The sequence below is a fragment of the Vigna angularis genome, chromosome 2 (genome assembly GCF_016808095.1).
Source record: "Vigna angularis cultivar LongXiaoDou No.4 chromosome 2, ASM1680809v1, whole genome shotgun sequence".
NCBI classification, from domain to species: Eukaryota; Viridiplantae; Streptophyta; class Magnoliopsida; order Fabales; family Fabaceae; genus Vigna; species Vigna angularis.
Window position 1 is genome coordinate 49604473 of NC_068971.1, and position 17889 is coordinate 49622361.

The following is a 17889-nucleotide window of genomic DNA, read 5'->3' on the forward strand; positions in this document are numbered from 1 at the left end:
GCATTTCAACATAATTGATCATCTTTAAATGCCTGTAAAATGTTTATTAATTTTTTTCTACAATGTCACTGTCATGTAAGGCAGACCAAAGAACATTACGTACTATTTTTTACATATTTTTATTATCAGATTTATAAGTATAGTATTACATATCGTGTTGTATTGACCGAACTTACATGTATTCATTAACTTTATTTTTCATTTTATTCTACCTTTTATATCTTGTATTAAATTACTCTTATATAAGGTACACAAATTTTCTTTATATTCCAATCTCTCTTTATTTTCAAATTAATCAACCGTATTCTTTTCATCACTTATTTGCAATTTTGTTTACATTCAAATCTTATATCTTAATAGCAAAATAATTTTTAATTTATTATCAAGTTCATTCTTAAAATTATATTTTATTGATAAAATAGTCTCAAAACCTATTAAAAAGAAGAATTTGAATAGTATAAATAATTTATATTTTTTCACTTTTAATTAAATATCCTTTTAGGAATATGATTTTTTTATATGATGTATAAAGAATATCATTGCACTCATTTTTTGTCAAAAAAATTATCTTCAAATATTATTACAAAATTTAATTAATTTTGTTTTAGCAGTGTGAAAAACAAAGGATGTGGGACATAAGCTATGCATGTGTAATTAAGATGAATATGAATCCACTGCCGAACTCATTAAATGTTATGGCCAGACTTGGACAATAAAAACATAATTTTGTAGGTAATATATTAGTTATTATATTGTCTTATAAGATTTATCTAGTGTAATATCACATAAAAATTAAGATGTGATTTTGTAATTTTTTAAAAAATAATGTGATATAATAAAGCTTATAGAAATTAAATTAAAACGTTACAAAATTATTTATATAATATATAAATACTTAAAATTATGAATACATGTATTTTTAGTTTCTATTGACAATTATGCAATTTCTGTTTAATACTTTTTAAAGACTGCTTTAACTAGGGAAGAAATAGGTTAGGGGAGTTTGAAAGAATTTTAAATTCGACTGGACCAGATCATATATAAACGGAAAGATTGAAAAAAGCAAATAAAATGTAAGAAAAAAACATTGTGTAAAATATTGTAATAAATAAATTATACATTTATAGATGAAATCCCTTTTTGATTTCTGGAAATAGACCGACATGGATTACATTTTATGATGTCTCTCTCTTCAATCGAAATTTTAGTGCACACAAAAGTAGTTAGCACTTTCATTTCAGTCGAAGAACACACACAAGCTTCATGCTATTTATCGTCAAACACTTAAATATCCACACTTTCCAGAGACAGCTCATGCAACAAATTTTTATTCTATTTTGTTATTTTTTTCATAAAAAATTAACACAATGCAATTTCTTTTATAGTGTATTATACATCAAAGCCCTCGTGTTAATGAACTACACAACGAAAAAACTTGTTTCTTTTAACTCTCCAAATATCAGTTAATTTTTTTTAAATAACATATTTAATATCGAAATAATTACGATGCAAATTATCTTTTTTAAACCTAAACAGCTTGTTTCGGTCATGTAATTAAATTTCCCTTTTTATTGAATAGTCCATTGATACGGGGAGGTCTTAATAGTAATTTAGTTATAAAAAGATAGCTGATGTGGAAACACGAAGAAGGGGAAGGTGATAATAGAACGGGCCCAACAACATGGGCCGTATATTTAGTAAATTTGTAAATAGCTCTTGACAGATTTATTTAATTTAATAATGATTTTAATATATTATAATTTAATAATTAAATCAAATAACACGCTTGTTTAAATGATGCTACATGGAATGGTAAAACTAATGTGTTTTTTACAAAATAAATTGTGAAAAGAAAAAATACATTCTCAGTCAATCAGAGAGATCATCACAATATAATTTTACAAATAGTTTGTAGGAAAAAGTTTTTTTTAACAATTTTTTTTGATAACTTTTTTACTTTATGATTGGTTTATTTTAAATATACAAATCAATAAAATAGTGACACCTGTTATAAAAAAATTGTTAAAATATCATAGTTTGTATTATAATCAATCAATTCCAACCACATTGTATAAACTGTTTCAAAATCATAAATCTCAATGACCATCAGATTTCACATTCTATCAGCCTTTTAAAAGCCGAATTCGTCAATGACATTAATCCAGGCTTCCCGAAGTAGTGTGTTTTAAGGATAGAGGCATGATTTTCAAATACCAGACACTAACACTTGTTATTTCTCTTCATGTTTATCTTCATATCACGTTCCATCCATATTTTTCTTTATCTCTTTACACTGTTACTTGTTATGAAAGTTTCCAAATATTATTTCCTTGACGATGCATGATTAACTGAATCAACAGCATAAAAAAGACAGCACTCAGAATCTGTAACTTCAACGAGATAGAGCTTTAATACAAAGACCAAGCAGTATCATAGGTAAAACAACATATCCAAACGTTAATAAAAGCATATATATATAGAAACATTTTTATATATTCATATGTAATTGATAGTATCTATATATATAGTTCACAGTTTATTTATATTACCTTAATATAATACATATATACTGTTAACCATTTCAGAACTTCAATTCTATGGGTCGTTGATTCTTCCCAGACCTGTGGTGGCAAGTTTGTTGACAAGAGCAAGAGCGTTGCTGGTGATGTAAGACACATTCTGAACACGGTTTTGCAGCACTTTAACGTGCTTCTCATTTTCTCCTTCAAACCCTTCCAGGCAAGTTTCTTCATCGGTGAGTGCTGCACTGATCCACGTGTTCAGGTCCCCCATTTGGGTGCTAAACGTGCTTTTGCTTAGCCTCCTAAGCACACCAAGTGATCTGTGAAGCTCGTCAAGGGCATAGGAAAAACATTCAACACAATCTGAAAGGGCAACTTTGTTTCTTCCCTTCATGAGTCCATGCTTCTTCAATTCTGCAAGATACGCTTTAACATTCTTAACCTCGCCAATGGACACTGACACTCCCGCACGTGCCCACTTGCTAGGGCTTCTTCCAGCAGTGTTGGAGAATTGTGACAGAGAGTGAATACAAAGGCTTTGATACCTTGTCACACTGCAAGCCTCTGTGACATTCTCCTTCCCTTTTGCAAATACCATTTGGCCAGTGCTTGTTAGAAGTGAAAGAAACAATAGAAACAGAAACATAGGATGAGGTAAAGTAATCATTTTGGAGGAAGAAGTTGAAGGACACGATAGAAGGTAAATGTGGTGGTGATGATAGTTTTGTTCCAAGAACAGAAGGTTGTAAAGGATTCAGAAAAGTGTGAGATTTAGCTTTGAAGGTGGAGTATTTAAAAGCAGCATGTTATGTTTCACTTTATGGACTTTTTCTAGAGGGAACTGTTGCGTAGGCATGAGGCTAGTGAGTGCAATTAAGAAAAGGGATATGGGTGATGAAACGAAATATATGGGAAAAGTTAGGAACATGTGAACAGAAAGTGAGTTTCGCACTTGTCATGATAAGCATAACCCGGTTTTGTTACTGTTTGTTTCTGTGTTGATCAATCTTCCATTGATGGTAAACAGGTTATTATATAGGTTAAATGAACTTCTTGAGAGGTTTATGTTTTAAATAAATAATATTTAACTTCCTTATAATATTAATAAAGTAGCACTCATTTTTATATTGGTGTAATTCATTGGCAAATATATTTTGTATAGTGAATAGTTGTGTGGAAAAAACAAAGTTGTCAAACATTAATTTATGCATGTTTGTTGGACAAAAATCATGGGAAACTCAGATGCAATGCAGAAGGTCAAGGCTACCAACAGTATGATGACTACATATCTAACTCCATTAGACGTGGTGTGATGTATATATGATGACTACATTACATGGTTAGGGTGCCAAACTCCATATCTAACTCCCATAAAGAAACCAGTTTTAATGAATATGTCAGCTACAACAGTTCAATCATTTAACATGTATGGAAGAACAACTTTTTCTGATAAATTTTCAACACTGTTCATTCCGTTAGTGCAGCCAACCAAAGTAATATTAAAACGTGGGGAAACAGACACTATCATGTGGAAGAACCAAAAAATTAAAGTAAAACATTGTGTATAAACTTGTATATATGTTGTCAAGCCTAACAAGTGCATCGGTAGAGAACAGCAGAAGGTAGATGAAGGATTTCAATCTGGTCATTCGTTAGTGAGTTGAAAAAAATCTTTGAAAGTTTCATCTGCTACTGTAGATAGAACGTTAATCTTGATGAATTGTCAATGTAAATCACACAAAATGAACAAGTTTGATGGAAGTAAAAGAAGGAAGAGTATGACAAAGAAAAAAAAAGGTAATTAAATTATTCATATTTAAGGTAATTTAAATATTTTATATTGATTAAAAATAAATAAGATGATTCATATATATAAGCAACAAAATCAATAAACATAATTAATGTTGTTTGTAAGCTGACAAGTGAAAGGTAAAGGAGGTGGAAGAACATCAAGGAAAAAATAATATTGGAAAGATTTTATAGCTAATCTAGATTAATCTTAATTAACTAGAAGAACGACGTTAGCTTTGTTAAAAAAATAAAAATTCATTTAATAAAAAAGTATAAAAATAAATCTAAGTATATGACTAAATTATTAATTAAGTAAACTTTAATTAAATTTAAACGTATTAATTTAATTTAAAAAATAAAAAAGAGAGAGGGCAAAGATAGAGAAGGTGGTAGTTTGGTAATTTAGGGTTGGTAGAAGGGGAAGAGGGTTTGAAGTTGAAAGAAGCAGTGAGATCAGAGAGCGAGAGAGAAAGAGAGACAATGGCGTCAGGCTGGGGAATTACAGGCAACAAAGGTCGGTGCTACGATTTCTGGATGGATTTCAGCGAATGCATGTCTCGCTGCCGAGAACCCACGGATTGTGGTCTTCTCCGTGAAGATTACCTCGAGTGCCTCCACCATTCCAAAGAGGTATTTTCCCTAATCCTCCCCTCTTTTTAATTCCCCTTTCGTTTATCGCATCCACGAACTTCCTTTATCCAATCTGTAATTCTTACTTATATTCTTTCATCTCGTTTGCCAATCCTGTTGATTTCCGTTGCACTGCTTCGCTTCTCTTCTCTTCTCATCTCTCTTTCCCTTTACTTAGATCGCCTTTTGTGGTTTCCTCTTGTCTTTGGGATCTTGTATTGTTGTTGATTCGATTAAACTATCTCGAACGGAAGAGACGGCTGAAGAAGTGTTTAACCTAGAATTTAATTTGCTAGTTCCCCGCTTGCATTTCTGCTTGTATCACACCGGAAAGTTGAGATGGGTGTGGCGTTTAAGGACTGTCACTATTATGATGAAAAAGGAACTGAGTTTTCATATAATTTATTTTAATGATTGAATAAGTTCTCTTTACTTGTAAGGTAAAATGTATTTGATTAAATTGGGCACTGTTACTGTGAAAACCTTTTAATAGCTGGTTTAGTTGTGGAATATAATTCTCCTCAGCGACGTTAGTACAAAAAATAGAGTAAAAAGAAATCTTGTAGCTCTTCGCTCGTAATTGATCTAAAACTACTCAGATCTTTTGTTGTTTTCTTTTATTTTTATACATGTTATCTAGTAGCAGTTTAATTGATCAACTAATTGAGCAGTGTCAGGATGAGATTGATATTGTGAAAGGCCTCGCAATCTATGGTAAAGCATTGAATTTCTTCATGCACAGTTAGTTTCATCCCATCCATTCTCTCCATGTGTCCAGTTTTTGTCTCTTCGAAATTAGGCCTTTGATAATCAAGTATGGGTAGTGGGAGAGATATTTCTTTATTCTATGCCTCTGGCTCCAATTCAAATTTCGTATGCTGTGCTATTAACATATTCATGTTGTATTTTTATTTGATGTTAATATGAAAATTTTTGGTTGGCCTTGAAAGTTTCAACATATGGTTTTGTTTAAATCTTGTAAAGTTATTTGCCTTTTCCCTGCAGCAATCACATGTTAAATTCTATCTTAGTCTTGGAGTTCCCAATGAATTGAAAACAACACTGGGTTTGTGCTGATTACTTTAGATTCTCTGGTTTCGTTTTGTTTCTCTTTGTCGGAAACTGTGTTCTTCTTTAGTGTGTGTACCAAAAGTATTTGTTGCATAACTGAATTTGCTCATAGATTATGAACTTCAAATACGACTGGACTTTAAATATTTGATTTGACAGTAAGCCTGTTAAGTTCTAAAATTTGTTTCTTCTCTTGCTTTCTAAACACATTTTTTATATTTATCTTTTGTAGCTCATATGGTGGTTTTATCTAATTAACAATGGATAATGGGATATCAGTTGTTTGCAATTTGGCTGAACTCAGTGCTTAAAATTATTCGTAGACCCTTCTATATACAACTCAGAATGTATAATCCTGTGGTTGACTGACAATAGTATGCTGTTTAATTTCAGATTTCTAATGTTATTATAGTATAATGCTGTTTAATTATAACTTCGTAAGTTCAGAAACTTTCATGTGGTTGAGGAACTCAAAAATCCTAATATAGTGTCTAGAAGAATTACAGACTTTCACGTGGTCGAGGGACTCGTAAATCCAAATAAACTTCTATGAATTTCAGACTTTTGTGAAGAATTACACATATTAATCACCCTTATGTCATTATATTCACAATTCATAGTGGCGTGTCTTTAATGAAAATGTTGGCTAAAGAAATCAATCAGAGTGGATAAAGCTGTGTTTTTTTTTCTTATTCTGTAAACCATGGGATAACCTTGTGTCACAATATTATTTCCTTGACACCCTTTCATCCCATTATCTACCTAAAAATTGCTTATGCTCTGCATCGACCACCAAATGGGAAATAGAACAAAAAGTGATGTTTGTAACTTAAGTTTCGGTATTTTTTTCTCTCTATATTGCCCCTCAGTGCATCAAAAGCACGCCCATAGATATTTTATCTTTTTATACGAAAGGATAACTCGGGGAATGATTGCTTTGGGAGGCAGTGAAGACCATGCTTCCCATAAGAATCAGAATATGGTGTGAAAGTTGTAGAACCTGTTTGGGAAACTAAGGGTAATATGGATGTTGAAAATTACTAGAGTAAACTTTAGGCATAAAGAATTCCCGATTTCATAGCTCTCGTACCTATAATGTTTTCTCAATGAAACATTCTTTTCTACAGTTATATGCCCTGGTATTTTAGTTCAAAACTTGAAAGCAACTGAGAATGTCATATTATTAAAAAAAATTGACAATTTTTACTTTGCCCAAGCAGTGATGGGAATGACTTTCTTCTCCGGATACAGTGTTGTTATACACTCCGTGTAAACCTTTTAATACGGTTGGATTTGATAGACAGATAAATTACTGACGTTGATTTTGTTATTTCATGCAGTTTCAACGACGTAACCGGATTTACAAGGAGGAACAGCGCAAAATAAGGGCTGCTGGCAAGAAAGCCAAGGATGATGGGGTTGTTAAGGAACATCATTAGCACCCCGTTGTCAACATTTTCAATTTAAGCTCTGAACGATTATTTTGTTAAAACGTTTGTAATTTGCTTGGATCGGTATTCCTGCATATTCTGTCAGCCCATATTTTAACTTGAGTTTGCAGACTTCATTTTCCCTGTGCAATAATCCAGAGATCATCTTGGAACTGCAAGTTAGACCATAAGTTTGCTGAGTTTCGTAAATGTCTTTTGAAATGCAAACGTGATGGCTGATAATTGAAATCCACGAAATGAAAATATCTACAGCATACAATTTTATTTGGGTTTTGCGTAATAATCTTTTGCCTTTTTGTTAATATATTTTTCTGCAAAAAAAATTGTATCTTTTACCAAAGACAAAAATGTGAAAAACTCTCCTAACCTAAAGTGAAATAGAAAGCATCCAGACCAAAATAATTTTGTCTTTTGAGCGTGGAAGTTATCGTTTTACTTATAAACAAATAGGTTATAAATTATTTTTATTCCTCATAAAAGGATAATATTATAATTACAAAGATAAAAACAGAAGATAAAAATTACAAATATAATAATAACATATAAAGATACAAAGTAATAGCTATTTATCTAATATTCATATTACAAAGATAATAATTACATATTTTCTTTTTTATTAAGTAGTGAAAATATTCAATATGGAAAACAATAATGCAACACGCTAGACTAGATAATAAATTTACGTGTGATGCTAGATTTTACTATATGGCAATAACTAAACACATTTTGAGATATCTAAAGGGTACAGGTGATCATGGTTTGTTGCTTGCAAAAGGTGCTGACGAGATTTAAACAAATATATCATCATTTTCTACTTTTGATTAGTGTGATGACAAAATGATGAAAATAAAAAAAACAAGTGATTATTTGTACAAATACTTGAATGATGTTTAAAAAAAGTAAATTATTGTAGCACTTTCTTTTCATGTGAGATACAGTATTTAACATCTTCAAAAGTTGTATGTATAAACTTATAGTTAAAGAGATAGATGAAAATTTGAAATTGAAATATAAAAATCCAATTAAACTATTTCTTAACAACAATTTAGCTATAAATTTGTCCAAAATTGAATATTTCTACAAAAATAAACATATGGCAATAAAATTTCACTTTCTTAAAAAAAACATGTAAACAAGGACAAATTAAAAACATCTCGTATATTTGTCAGAATAGACTCTATTGAATTATTTAAGTTAAAAAATGACATTGTATAATAATTTAAAATAAACAAGTTAATTGCTCAAAAGAAACCCAAATAGAAAATATACACTTTCATCGTTTTATACAAATAACTATATTTATGTATACTTTAATATTATAGACAGAGAAAACTTCTATTATCCCATTTATTTTGTGTGGATGTGTGTTTTTATGTTTTTAGTTTGTTCTCAATAGGACACGTGGATTGAGCACATTCGCATATTTTAAAACCAATGCCGATGAGAGATTGGTTATAAAAAAAGTTTAAATATGTTTTTGTTCATAGTATTTTTTCATATATTTTTACTTTTAAAATTGTTTATACTGATATGTTTTGATTTCAATATTAGATATTAAATAAATTTAATTAAAATAATTAAATTCACATTTTCATAAAATTGAAAGGCTAAATTAAACTAGAATTTAAAAAAATCACTAAAAATTAAAAGAAAATAAAAAAGTTAAAACAAACATAATAATATTACCTACATGCGTTTTCTTTTAAAAATTAAATAAATAACACAACTCATTCATCGTGTACTTTTATTTTTATATATTATCATTTATGCATTTTATCATTTTACTTACAATTTTTCTCATACGCTATAACTTTACTTTCTAAATTTTATATATTTTACATTGCATATCACATTAACTATCAATATAAGTGTCACATTATTATCGCGTAAATATTGTAATTTTACATTGTAACTAGTCTACTAAACGGGTAAATAATTAATAATGAAAATTAACCCATCAATTTACAATAATCAATTTGGTAAAATAAGAAATAGTTAGAAAATATGTATGTCAGATTTGAGGAAAAAAAAACTGAAGTGGTAAACTTTATAAAATAATGATAATTGATTGATAAAATATGCAATTAAGTAGGGGCGTGCAATTTTTTTTTTAATTTGAACTTAATTTAATGAAGCATTTCAACAAGTGACAGTTTGAAAATTTAGTGGAACAAAGTTAATGATTAATTTTCATAAATGATTTTTTTTTTAAATTGCATGGATTAATATCCGAGTGCTCCTTTTTTTCAACATCTCTTCACATGGATAACTTCTTTCATGGACTTAAAAAATTGAAGGATACATCTACCTTTATAGAGGAATCCTAATGTTCTCTAGCTTTTGTAGTAAATAATGATACTATTTTTTATCAAATATAAATGATTATTTTATTTTTGTGTATTATATCAAATAGATATAAAAATGTCTCATTTTATCGTTATTTTTTTAATGAATATGTAATATTTGGTAAAGATCTTAATATATATATATATAATTATTTGAATTAAATTTTATCATTAAATGTATCAAAAATACCAACTAATGCTTTAATAACTAATTAACATATTAATAAAATAGTATAAATTTATATAACATATTTCTTTAAAAATTAAAATACTTTTTTTAATTAATAATAGTTTTTTAGTAAATTTTTCTTATTATATTTTTATAATTAATAATTTTAGATATTAAATATTATTTATTTCTTTAATATAAATAATTTTGTTAAATTAATTATATGTTTTTTGTGAAATTTAATATTTATTGATTAATCTAATATAATTAAAAGAGGAAGGAAAGAGCTTCAATTTGATTAATTATATTTTAAATAAAAAGATGTCTAAAACCTCTTTTTAAAAGAACACGTGGTTCAAATTCAACCTGTTTTAGAAAATAGTTCAAATTTTTTTAAACAGATTTGTTTACAAACTAATTCAGTATTTTGCAATTTCCAAAGTTAGTTTAAATGTTTTATTACGAACACCACTACAATTAAGTAAATTAATTTTAAATAAAATATTCTACAAATTTAAAAAAAAATGATCTAAATTCAGTGGATAATTTAAATTAAGAAAAACACTTATAGAGGTTTTAAACACAAAATATATATATAAAAAGTGGTAAATAAATATCCAAAACAAAGTGTGAGAATTATACACGTGCGACCACAAGCGTGCCGGCCTTGTAGTATAAGAAGACACAACTTTTCTCCTCCCATTTCCCTCTCGTGTCTCGGACACTAAAATCAAAAACCCTAACCTCTCACAACCTTTCACGGCAACGCCACCGATTCCAATCCCCACTTATCGAAGGTGAGTCCTTCTCCGCCAATTGCAGTCCTCACTGCTTCTTTACTCTCACTTCTTTCTATGCGAACTCGAATTTCGATTTCGGTGATCCCCTTGCCGTTTTTGTGTGATGTTCTTTTCAGAATTTTAAATTTCTCGTTCAATTAACTTAACTCTGGTTTTTTGCTTCACTGGGTTTTGTATTGGACACCAGGGCATGCTGAATAACATAAATGTTTATTTAATTTTAACTTGTTTTTGGTTATTTTTCGATTTTGTACGGCAGAAAAAATGAGTAGACGCTCGAGCAGAACTGTCTACGTTGGGAACCTTCCTGGTGACATCCGTGAAAGAGAAGTTGAAGATTTATTTCTGAAGGTGCGTTGATAGTTTTTGCTAGGTCTGCAGTTTGATCTGAAATGTTTTGTTGGCTGTTGGCTGATGGGAGGTGGCTTAGACATCAATAAATAAGGGTTGGGTATGGAAGTGTTGGGGGAATTTTCTAAGATTAACGTTTTTATGTATTTGGGCTTGAAAGTTATTAGCTTGCTAGGATCTATTCCTTATTTTTGTTTCTTCCGCTATTTGAGGATTTTGTTTGGTTTATTAAGGCTGGGAGTGAATCTCATTTTAGTCCCTGAGATTGTATGCTTTGATTTCGAAGGAGTGAATCTCATTTTAGTCATTGAGGTTGTATGCTTTGATTTTGAGAGCCGTCATTTTGGTCCTTGATGTTGTGTGTCTGGTGCCATTAGCTACTCTTGTGTTGCCAGGTTTCTATGTTCAATTCCCCGTAAAAGCTAATACAATTCACTCCAGACAGATCCATGTCCATCTTTTTTAGTTGGCGAGATAACAGGCTGTTTATAAAGTGAGATTCACTTTTGTCTTTGATTTTAATAACAAATGTAGTGGATAACAACTAAGGTGAATGATTTTTGCCAAGTCAGAATGGCTTACAGTGAGGTTATTGTGAAGTTAAGGGACTATGGTGATCAGGGACTGCAGTGATCAATGTTTAGAATTAAAATGGGTCAAAACTATGTTATAATAATGAATACCAATTGCAAAAAATACTACAATGCAATTTTTCATGGTCCCCTTTGGGACATTGTATATCGGATGTGCTCCTGATGTGACTGTTGATTTTTTGTTGTTTGCTCTCTATAATTAATGTTCCGTGGGAATGTTTATTAGTCTCTTTCATAATTGCGGGCTTTCTTGTTGTTTATGCCTAATTAACTTTTTCACTTTGTAGTATGGACACATAACTCACATAGATCTAAAGGTTCCCCCAAGACCCCCTGGTTACGCATTTGTAGAGGTGAGTTTGGAGACACTTAGAGTCTCATAAATTTCTTTTCCTCCCTTTACGCAATATCTTGACTTATGCTGATTATTGCAGTTTGAAGATGCTCAAGACGCTGAGGATGCAATACGTGGACGTGATGGCTATGATTTTGATGGGCACCGGTTACGGGTTGGTTATATCTCAATCATATGCTTCAATATTATGATAACTATAACAAATTAGAAGTGGTGAGAAACAAGATGACTTTGCATACCTCACCAACACTGTAACTTGTATCCTTATAGGTGGAGCCTGCCCATGGTGGACGTGGTCATTCATCCTCAAGAGATCGACACAGCAGTCACAGCAATGGACGGGCTGGACGTGGGGTATCCAGACGCTCTGAATATCGGGGTGTGTATATATTTGAAATATTTATTGCTTTTCATAATTCTCAAATGTGGCTTTTTCAATCCCTCCATCACGGGCAATTTGGGAACGGAAGCCCTGCCTTTGGCACTCCATGGGGTGCAATGGGTATATGGTTGGATTCTTGGCCATCTGCCGCCATCCACCATTGATAACATTGTATCAGATATATTAAGACTCTTGTTACGTTTCTAAATTTTCCACTGAACCTTGTGCAGTTCTAGTCACTGGATTGCCCTCTTCAGCATCCTGGCAGGATCTTAAGGTGAGCTGTTGAAAAGAGTTATTGTTAATCAATCATGTTCTATTGGATTATTTTTCAGGGTGTTTATGAATATTGTCTCAAAACAATGCTTTTTTATAAATGCAGGATCACATGCGCAAGGCAGGAGATGTTTGCTTTTCCCAGGTCTTTCATGATGGAAGGGGTATGTGACACTTGGATGAAGTTTCTGGTTCATAATTGTGCTAAGATGGTTTGGATGTATTGGTATTTAAACAGTTTTTATACTATATTTTATTTTTTTTATGCATCCGAATATCTTCCTTTTGTCTTGGTTCTATTTACGAGAGTTTGCATTTGAGCCTGCAGGAGTCTGAGAGATTATGTTCTTTGTTACTTTCTGGTTTATATTGTCTGCTGTAGGCTTTGATGTCTTAATTATTATGTTATTTTTCAGGTACTACTGGTATTGTGGATTACACAAATTATGATGATATGAAATATGCTGTGAGTTACTTATTTACCATGCCAGACATGAGCTTTCAAAATCGTCATCTCTAATTGATGGTATTTTCTTTCACTACAGATCAAGAAGCTTGATGACTCTGAGTTTCGGAATGCATTTTCCAAGGGTTTTGTTCGAGTATGACATGGATTTGACGTTTTGTAAGTTTTATTTTTTTAGTGCATGCTACTTCTGCTGATTTTCCTTTTTCTTTTACCTCCATATAGGTGAGGGAATATGATTCAAGACGGGATTCATCTAGAAGTCCTAGCCGGGGCCCATCTCATTCTAGAGGAAGAAGCTATAGCCGAAGCCGTAGTTACAGTCGGGACCGGAGCCAAAGGTCTGTACAATATTTATTTTAAATAAAAAATATTCTATATTTTAATTCATTGTTAACCTGTTGATACTTGTTCTGTATGCAGCAAATCTCCAAAGGGTAAATCATCACAGCGTTCACCACCTGCTAAATCTCCATCAAGATCTCCTGCTGCCCGGTCTCGTTCAAGATCAAAGTCTCGTTCGTTGTCAGGGTATGAAATGTTTTGAAAGTGCAGATTTTTGGACGAATACTAATTGTCTGGCTACTTTTATTTCCAAGTATTATTTTATTCATAAATTATTTGGTATCTCGATGGAAGGGCAGTATGGTTGGCCGACTTAATGACTTTACTGACGTGTTTAGAGTTTCATAGCCTCTCCACCAATGTGAAGAGATGAAAATACCAGAAGAGGCATTTTAATGACTGCACACTGCTAACTTAGGGATTTTTTTTTTTGGAATTTTTGATAATGATTGGAATAGGAATAAATAGAGATCATTTGGAATTTATTAAATTAAATTCACGTGCACGATATGGCAAATTTCTTGCATGAATAAAATTAATTTCATTTTGATTTGTCCTTGTGAAGTCAGTTGTTTCAGTCTGTTGTTTGTTTTCTTCGGAATAAAAAACTGGGACTTGTTTCTTTTAACACCTTTCATTAAAATTGAAAGTCATAGAGAATCTTCTTGTAAATAAATTATTTATTATTTCTTCTCTATGAAATTCAGATTTAATATTTTTATTTTTCTGACACAAAACTGTTGTCCCCTTCACATTCCCTCCCTCAGTCAATTTTCCCCTATCTTGCTTTGTCCGGAACTTGGTGAAACTTGCCTCAATGTCAGAGTGTTCTCAGTTTCCTTTTTGCTTTTGTAAAGATTCCTTTGTTTTCTTAACTCTTAGATATGGAAACATGCAGCATACTGGAAATTGGAAATTAGGATCTTGGTGGGATTTGGTTCAATTGTCTGCAACTCATTTTGTTGTGGAGGTATGCTATTTTTTAGAATGGGCGACTTTGGATACCTTCACAGTTCATCTGTTCTAATACTTTTAGCATGTAAATGTCCATGGGTGCTAGATTGGGGACCAAGGAGATCATGGATTGCCATATAGAGCTGGATTGTTTATAACCTCCAATGAGCAATAGGGACAATTTCATTACAATTGTGGGCTTCAAGATTTGCCAAGCCAATAGGATGCACCATCTGGATTCTCTGGATTTTGTGGTGCAGTAGGGAAGATTTCTTTTCTCACGATAATTGGTGCCTTAATATGTCGCCCTGAAATGGTCTATTTTTATTCATTTTTCATCATTCTATGCATATACTTTACCTTTTTTCAGTCTTCTGTGTTGGTCTTTTTATATTTTGTGATGCGTGGTTTTACCTCCTTGGAATATGTTAACTGACATGGAAGAGGCATCAAGGCCGTTGGATCAATTTGATAAGGGAACTTGCGGATTTTAAATTCTGGTTTTTGTGGAACTTTTGCAGATCACGGTCGAGGTCCAGATCTCCATTGCCCTCTGTGAGTGTAACTTCGTCTCAAGATTATTATTCTGTTGTGATTTGCATAATAGAGCGGTTTGTGGTTTTTTATTACTGCGGGGGTGTGTATTGTACAGAGCCTTAGAAAGCATGTTTTAACGTTTGAGTGCGTTTTGTTTTGAAGTACAAATTTAGGACACTGGGCAATCTTTTTACCCCCCAATTATTTGTATTCTGTGGCAGCGTAATAAAAGTCCCAAAAGGCGCAGTGCTAGCAGGAGTCCGAGTAGGAGCAGAAGCAGGAGTAAAAGTTTGTCTCGGTCTGTATCTTGGAACTCTGATAGTTCTCTGGATGATTTTGTCTATTGGCTCTTTAACTTGGTCAATTTAAATTTTATTTCTCCGGATCTAATCGAGCTTGGTCTTGCAGGTGAGCTGATTGTTCCAATCGACGAAGTTGCGGACGTGGTGAGTGCTACCGCCAAGTTTTCTAGTAAAATTGACATTAGCCATGAAAAACACTTATTTGGTTTTATGTTTGATATTGGATTTGAGAGTTGTGCCTATTGGCGACCTAGTTTTAAATACTGAGGATTTATCAGACCTTAGATTAAGGTAATAGACTGTTTAATGTCAAAAACAGGCACTATTTCCCTGTTACATTGTTATTATTTGGTTTGAGTAACTCAGACGATAACATATATTGCAAGAACTCTGAATAGTTTATAAGTTTGATTGCTTTCTTGTATACACTTGGAGAAAGGGCCCGAAAACTTTTCTAATCAGGGTTTGAATCTTAAGGTTGTCTTCGGTTAGAGACTGGGGGAGTACTTATTTGTCAAACTGTCGAATATAACGATGATTTATACAAAATAAAGTTACTTTAGTTAAGTTTATCAGAAGTTTATTGTAATAAAACAGTTATTTTGCGCTATTTTAAATAAACTTGGGTTAAAAGTTTTGCTTGAATTACCTAAAATTTTTGTGAGAATGTCTCATTATACATAAAATTTTATTTACATTTCCGGCAATGCCAAGATGAGAATAAAATGGGTATGAAAATATAATTTGGGGTAATTTTATCTCCAGGAGAAGTGTGCTTTTTACGTGTAGAATTGTTTTTGTTTAGGCACAGTAAAAGCAGATATTGTCTAAAACAGCTTGTGCATTCTTGTAATTTTTAAAATTTGTTAATTAAGTGGATTTAAATTTATTCGTAAAACGATGTAATGGAATATATATAATTGGTATGATATTCTAAAGCAAAATATTCGAAAGTAAAATATTCTAGAAAGAATAGGATTCTGAGTAAAATAAAATGTATGTTGTATTTGGGTGGTTGAGTTAGATGAAAGTAAATGTAGGTTAGTGGTAGTAATAGGTTGGGGGGCATAGGCATGCATATAGGGACAAGTTGATTGAGTGAGTGAGTGAGATGAGTAGTGGTGGTTGGTCTGTCGTCCTTCTTCTGTGGCTCTCCTTTATCTTTATATCATATCATGTCTTCTCTTCACTCACTCAATTATTCATTCTTCCTCAATTCACTCTTTGCTAAAATGGCCTTCAGTATCAGCCCCCCCTTAGACTGATTACGGCTTCCAGCAAATTTTAAGTTTTTCTTTTCATAATTATTTTACTATAATTGTTTATTACTTTTAATTATGCATATTGATAACTTGATATTTTAAAATACTATAATATTATTTAATAATGCTTGAGTATTTTAAATGTTTAATTTATTTATTTTTCAAATTAATATGTAGTGAAATATATGTGAACACTTTAATATAAAATATATTTAACTTTTGTTATAGATTTTTAAAATAAAATTTAAATAATCTATATATTACAATTAATATAATCCTTTTTTAATTTTAAATGTTATATGATTTATTATAAACTCATAATTCACCTATTCATTTTTCATACAATTGCACATTGATATTTTTCTGTCAGGATAGTATTTAAGAAAAAAAATGTTATAATAATTAGAAGCTAATATAGTAAAATTATTACCAATGAATTGCTCTATCTTTCGAGTCCAATAACTTGATGCATTTTTTTTAAAATAAGTTACAAAATGAATAATTATTTTTTCGGCGGAAAATCTTATTAAATATATTAAGATAAAAAGAAAAAGAAAAAAGTTCGCGTTAGCAGCTCCTTATTGACACCTATTAAAACTAATTAATTATTTCCTTTAAGCCGTATTATTTAGTCTTTTTATTCTCAAGTTTCTGCAGGTAGAAAAAGTTGAGTAAACTGGTTAAAATATGAAATGGAAGAAAGATAAGTGATAATTGTTCTTATGACTATTCAGGATATTTTCCAATTCATAGACACTAATAATACCTTTCTATGTGATAAGTTCTCATATTTCATTCATAGTGTCAGTGTAACCATACAGAGGATTATGTTCTGTTTTTCTTTTGTTTTTTTATTTTAAAAATTTTAATTTAGGTAAAATTAATTTCTTAACTAATTATGAACAGTTGTTTATTTATTCCATTATTATAATAAATAATATTAATAAAAAATTGTCGTAATTTTCGTTAACTTTTTTAATTTGAGCAATTTTATTTTTTTATTTCTTTTCTTTCTTTCACTTTCTTACTTTCCTAACAAATCGTTAATAAATTATTTTCCTTACTTAAACTTTGTGTAATTCCAGTTCAACCATTTTTATTTTTTCTTCCAAATTCTCCTGTATTAGTGCAACTAATACTTACCATTGCCTAATGAATTACTTATCTATGCGCAAAGTTTTTCTTTTAAAGGTATGATATAGTAATTAATCATTTGTCTTATACGAGTTTTCTATTTTTAGAGAAAATATTAAATAAATGAAAGTAAACTCGTTTAAAAGTTAAAAC

General features: G+C 30.9%; 3 protein-coding genes across 5 annotated transcripts; 2 read left to right on the plus strand and 1 right to left on the minus strand.

Annotated features, from left to right (window-relative positions):
• Positions 1-2019: 2019 nt before the first annotated feature.
• Positions 2020-3292, minus strand: LOC108328693 (pectinesterase inhibitor 6). Its single transcript, XM_017562588.2, has one exon. The coding sequence runs from the start codon at positions 3187-3189 to the stop codon at positions 2596-2598; it is 594 nt and encodes a 197-aa protein (XP_017418077.1). The 5' UTR covers positions 3190-3292; the 3' UTR covers positions 2020-2595.
• Positions 3293-4716: 1424 nt separating this feature from the next.
• On the plus strand, positions 4717-7729 carry LOC108329127 (NADH dehydrogenase [ubiquinone] iron-sulfur protein 5-B). Its single transcript, XM_017563174.2, has 2 exons — positions 4717-4943; positions 7355-7729. Exons 1-2 carry the CDS (start codon positions 4794-4796, stop codon positions 7451-7453), a joined length of 249 nt encoding a protein of 82 aa, XP_017418663.1. The 5' UTR covers positions 4717-4793; the 3' UTR covers positions 7454-7729.
• Positions 7730-10636: 2907 nt separating this feature from the next.
• LOC108329125 (serine/arginine-rich-splicing factor SR34) lies at positions 10637-15745 on the plus strand. 3 transcript variants are annotated; one of them, XR_001832196.2, is made up of 16 exons: positions 10637-10776; positions 11039-11130; positions 12011-12076; positions 12158-12232; positions 12349-12457; positions 12691-12737; positions 12843-12900; positions 13153-13202; positions 13282-13338; positions 13428-13543; positions 13626-13733; positions 14430-14517; positions 14608-14817; positions 15023-15056; positions 15260-15336; positions 15447-15745. XR_001832196.2 is itself a non-coding variant. In XM_017563172.2 (14 exons), the coding sequence occupies exons 2-14, from the start codon at positions 11044-11046 to the stop codon at positions 15448-15450; spliced, it is 888 nt and encodes a 295-aa protein (XP_017418661.1). In that variant the 5' UTR covers positions 10637-10776; positions 11039-11043; the 3' UTR covers positions 15451-15745. The 3 variants fall into 3 exon arrangements, 1 of the variants encoding a protein (XP_017418661.1); XR_001832197.2 differs by having other exon boundaries at positions 14446-14517; XM_017563172.2 differs by lacking the exons at positions 14430-14517; positions 14608-14817.
• Positions 15746-17889: the final 2144 nt, after the last annotated feature.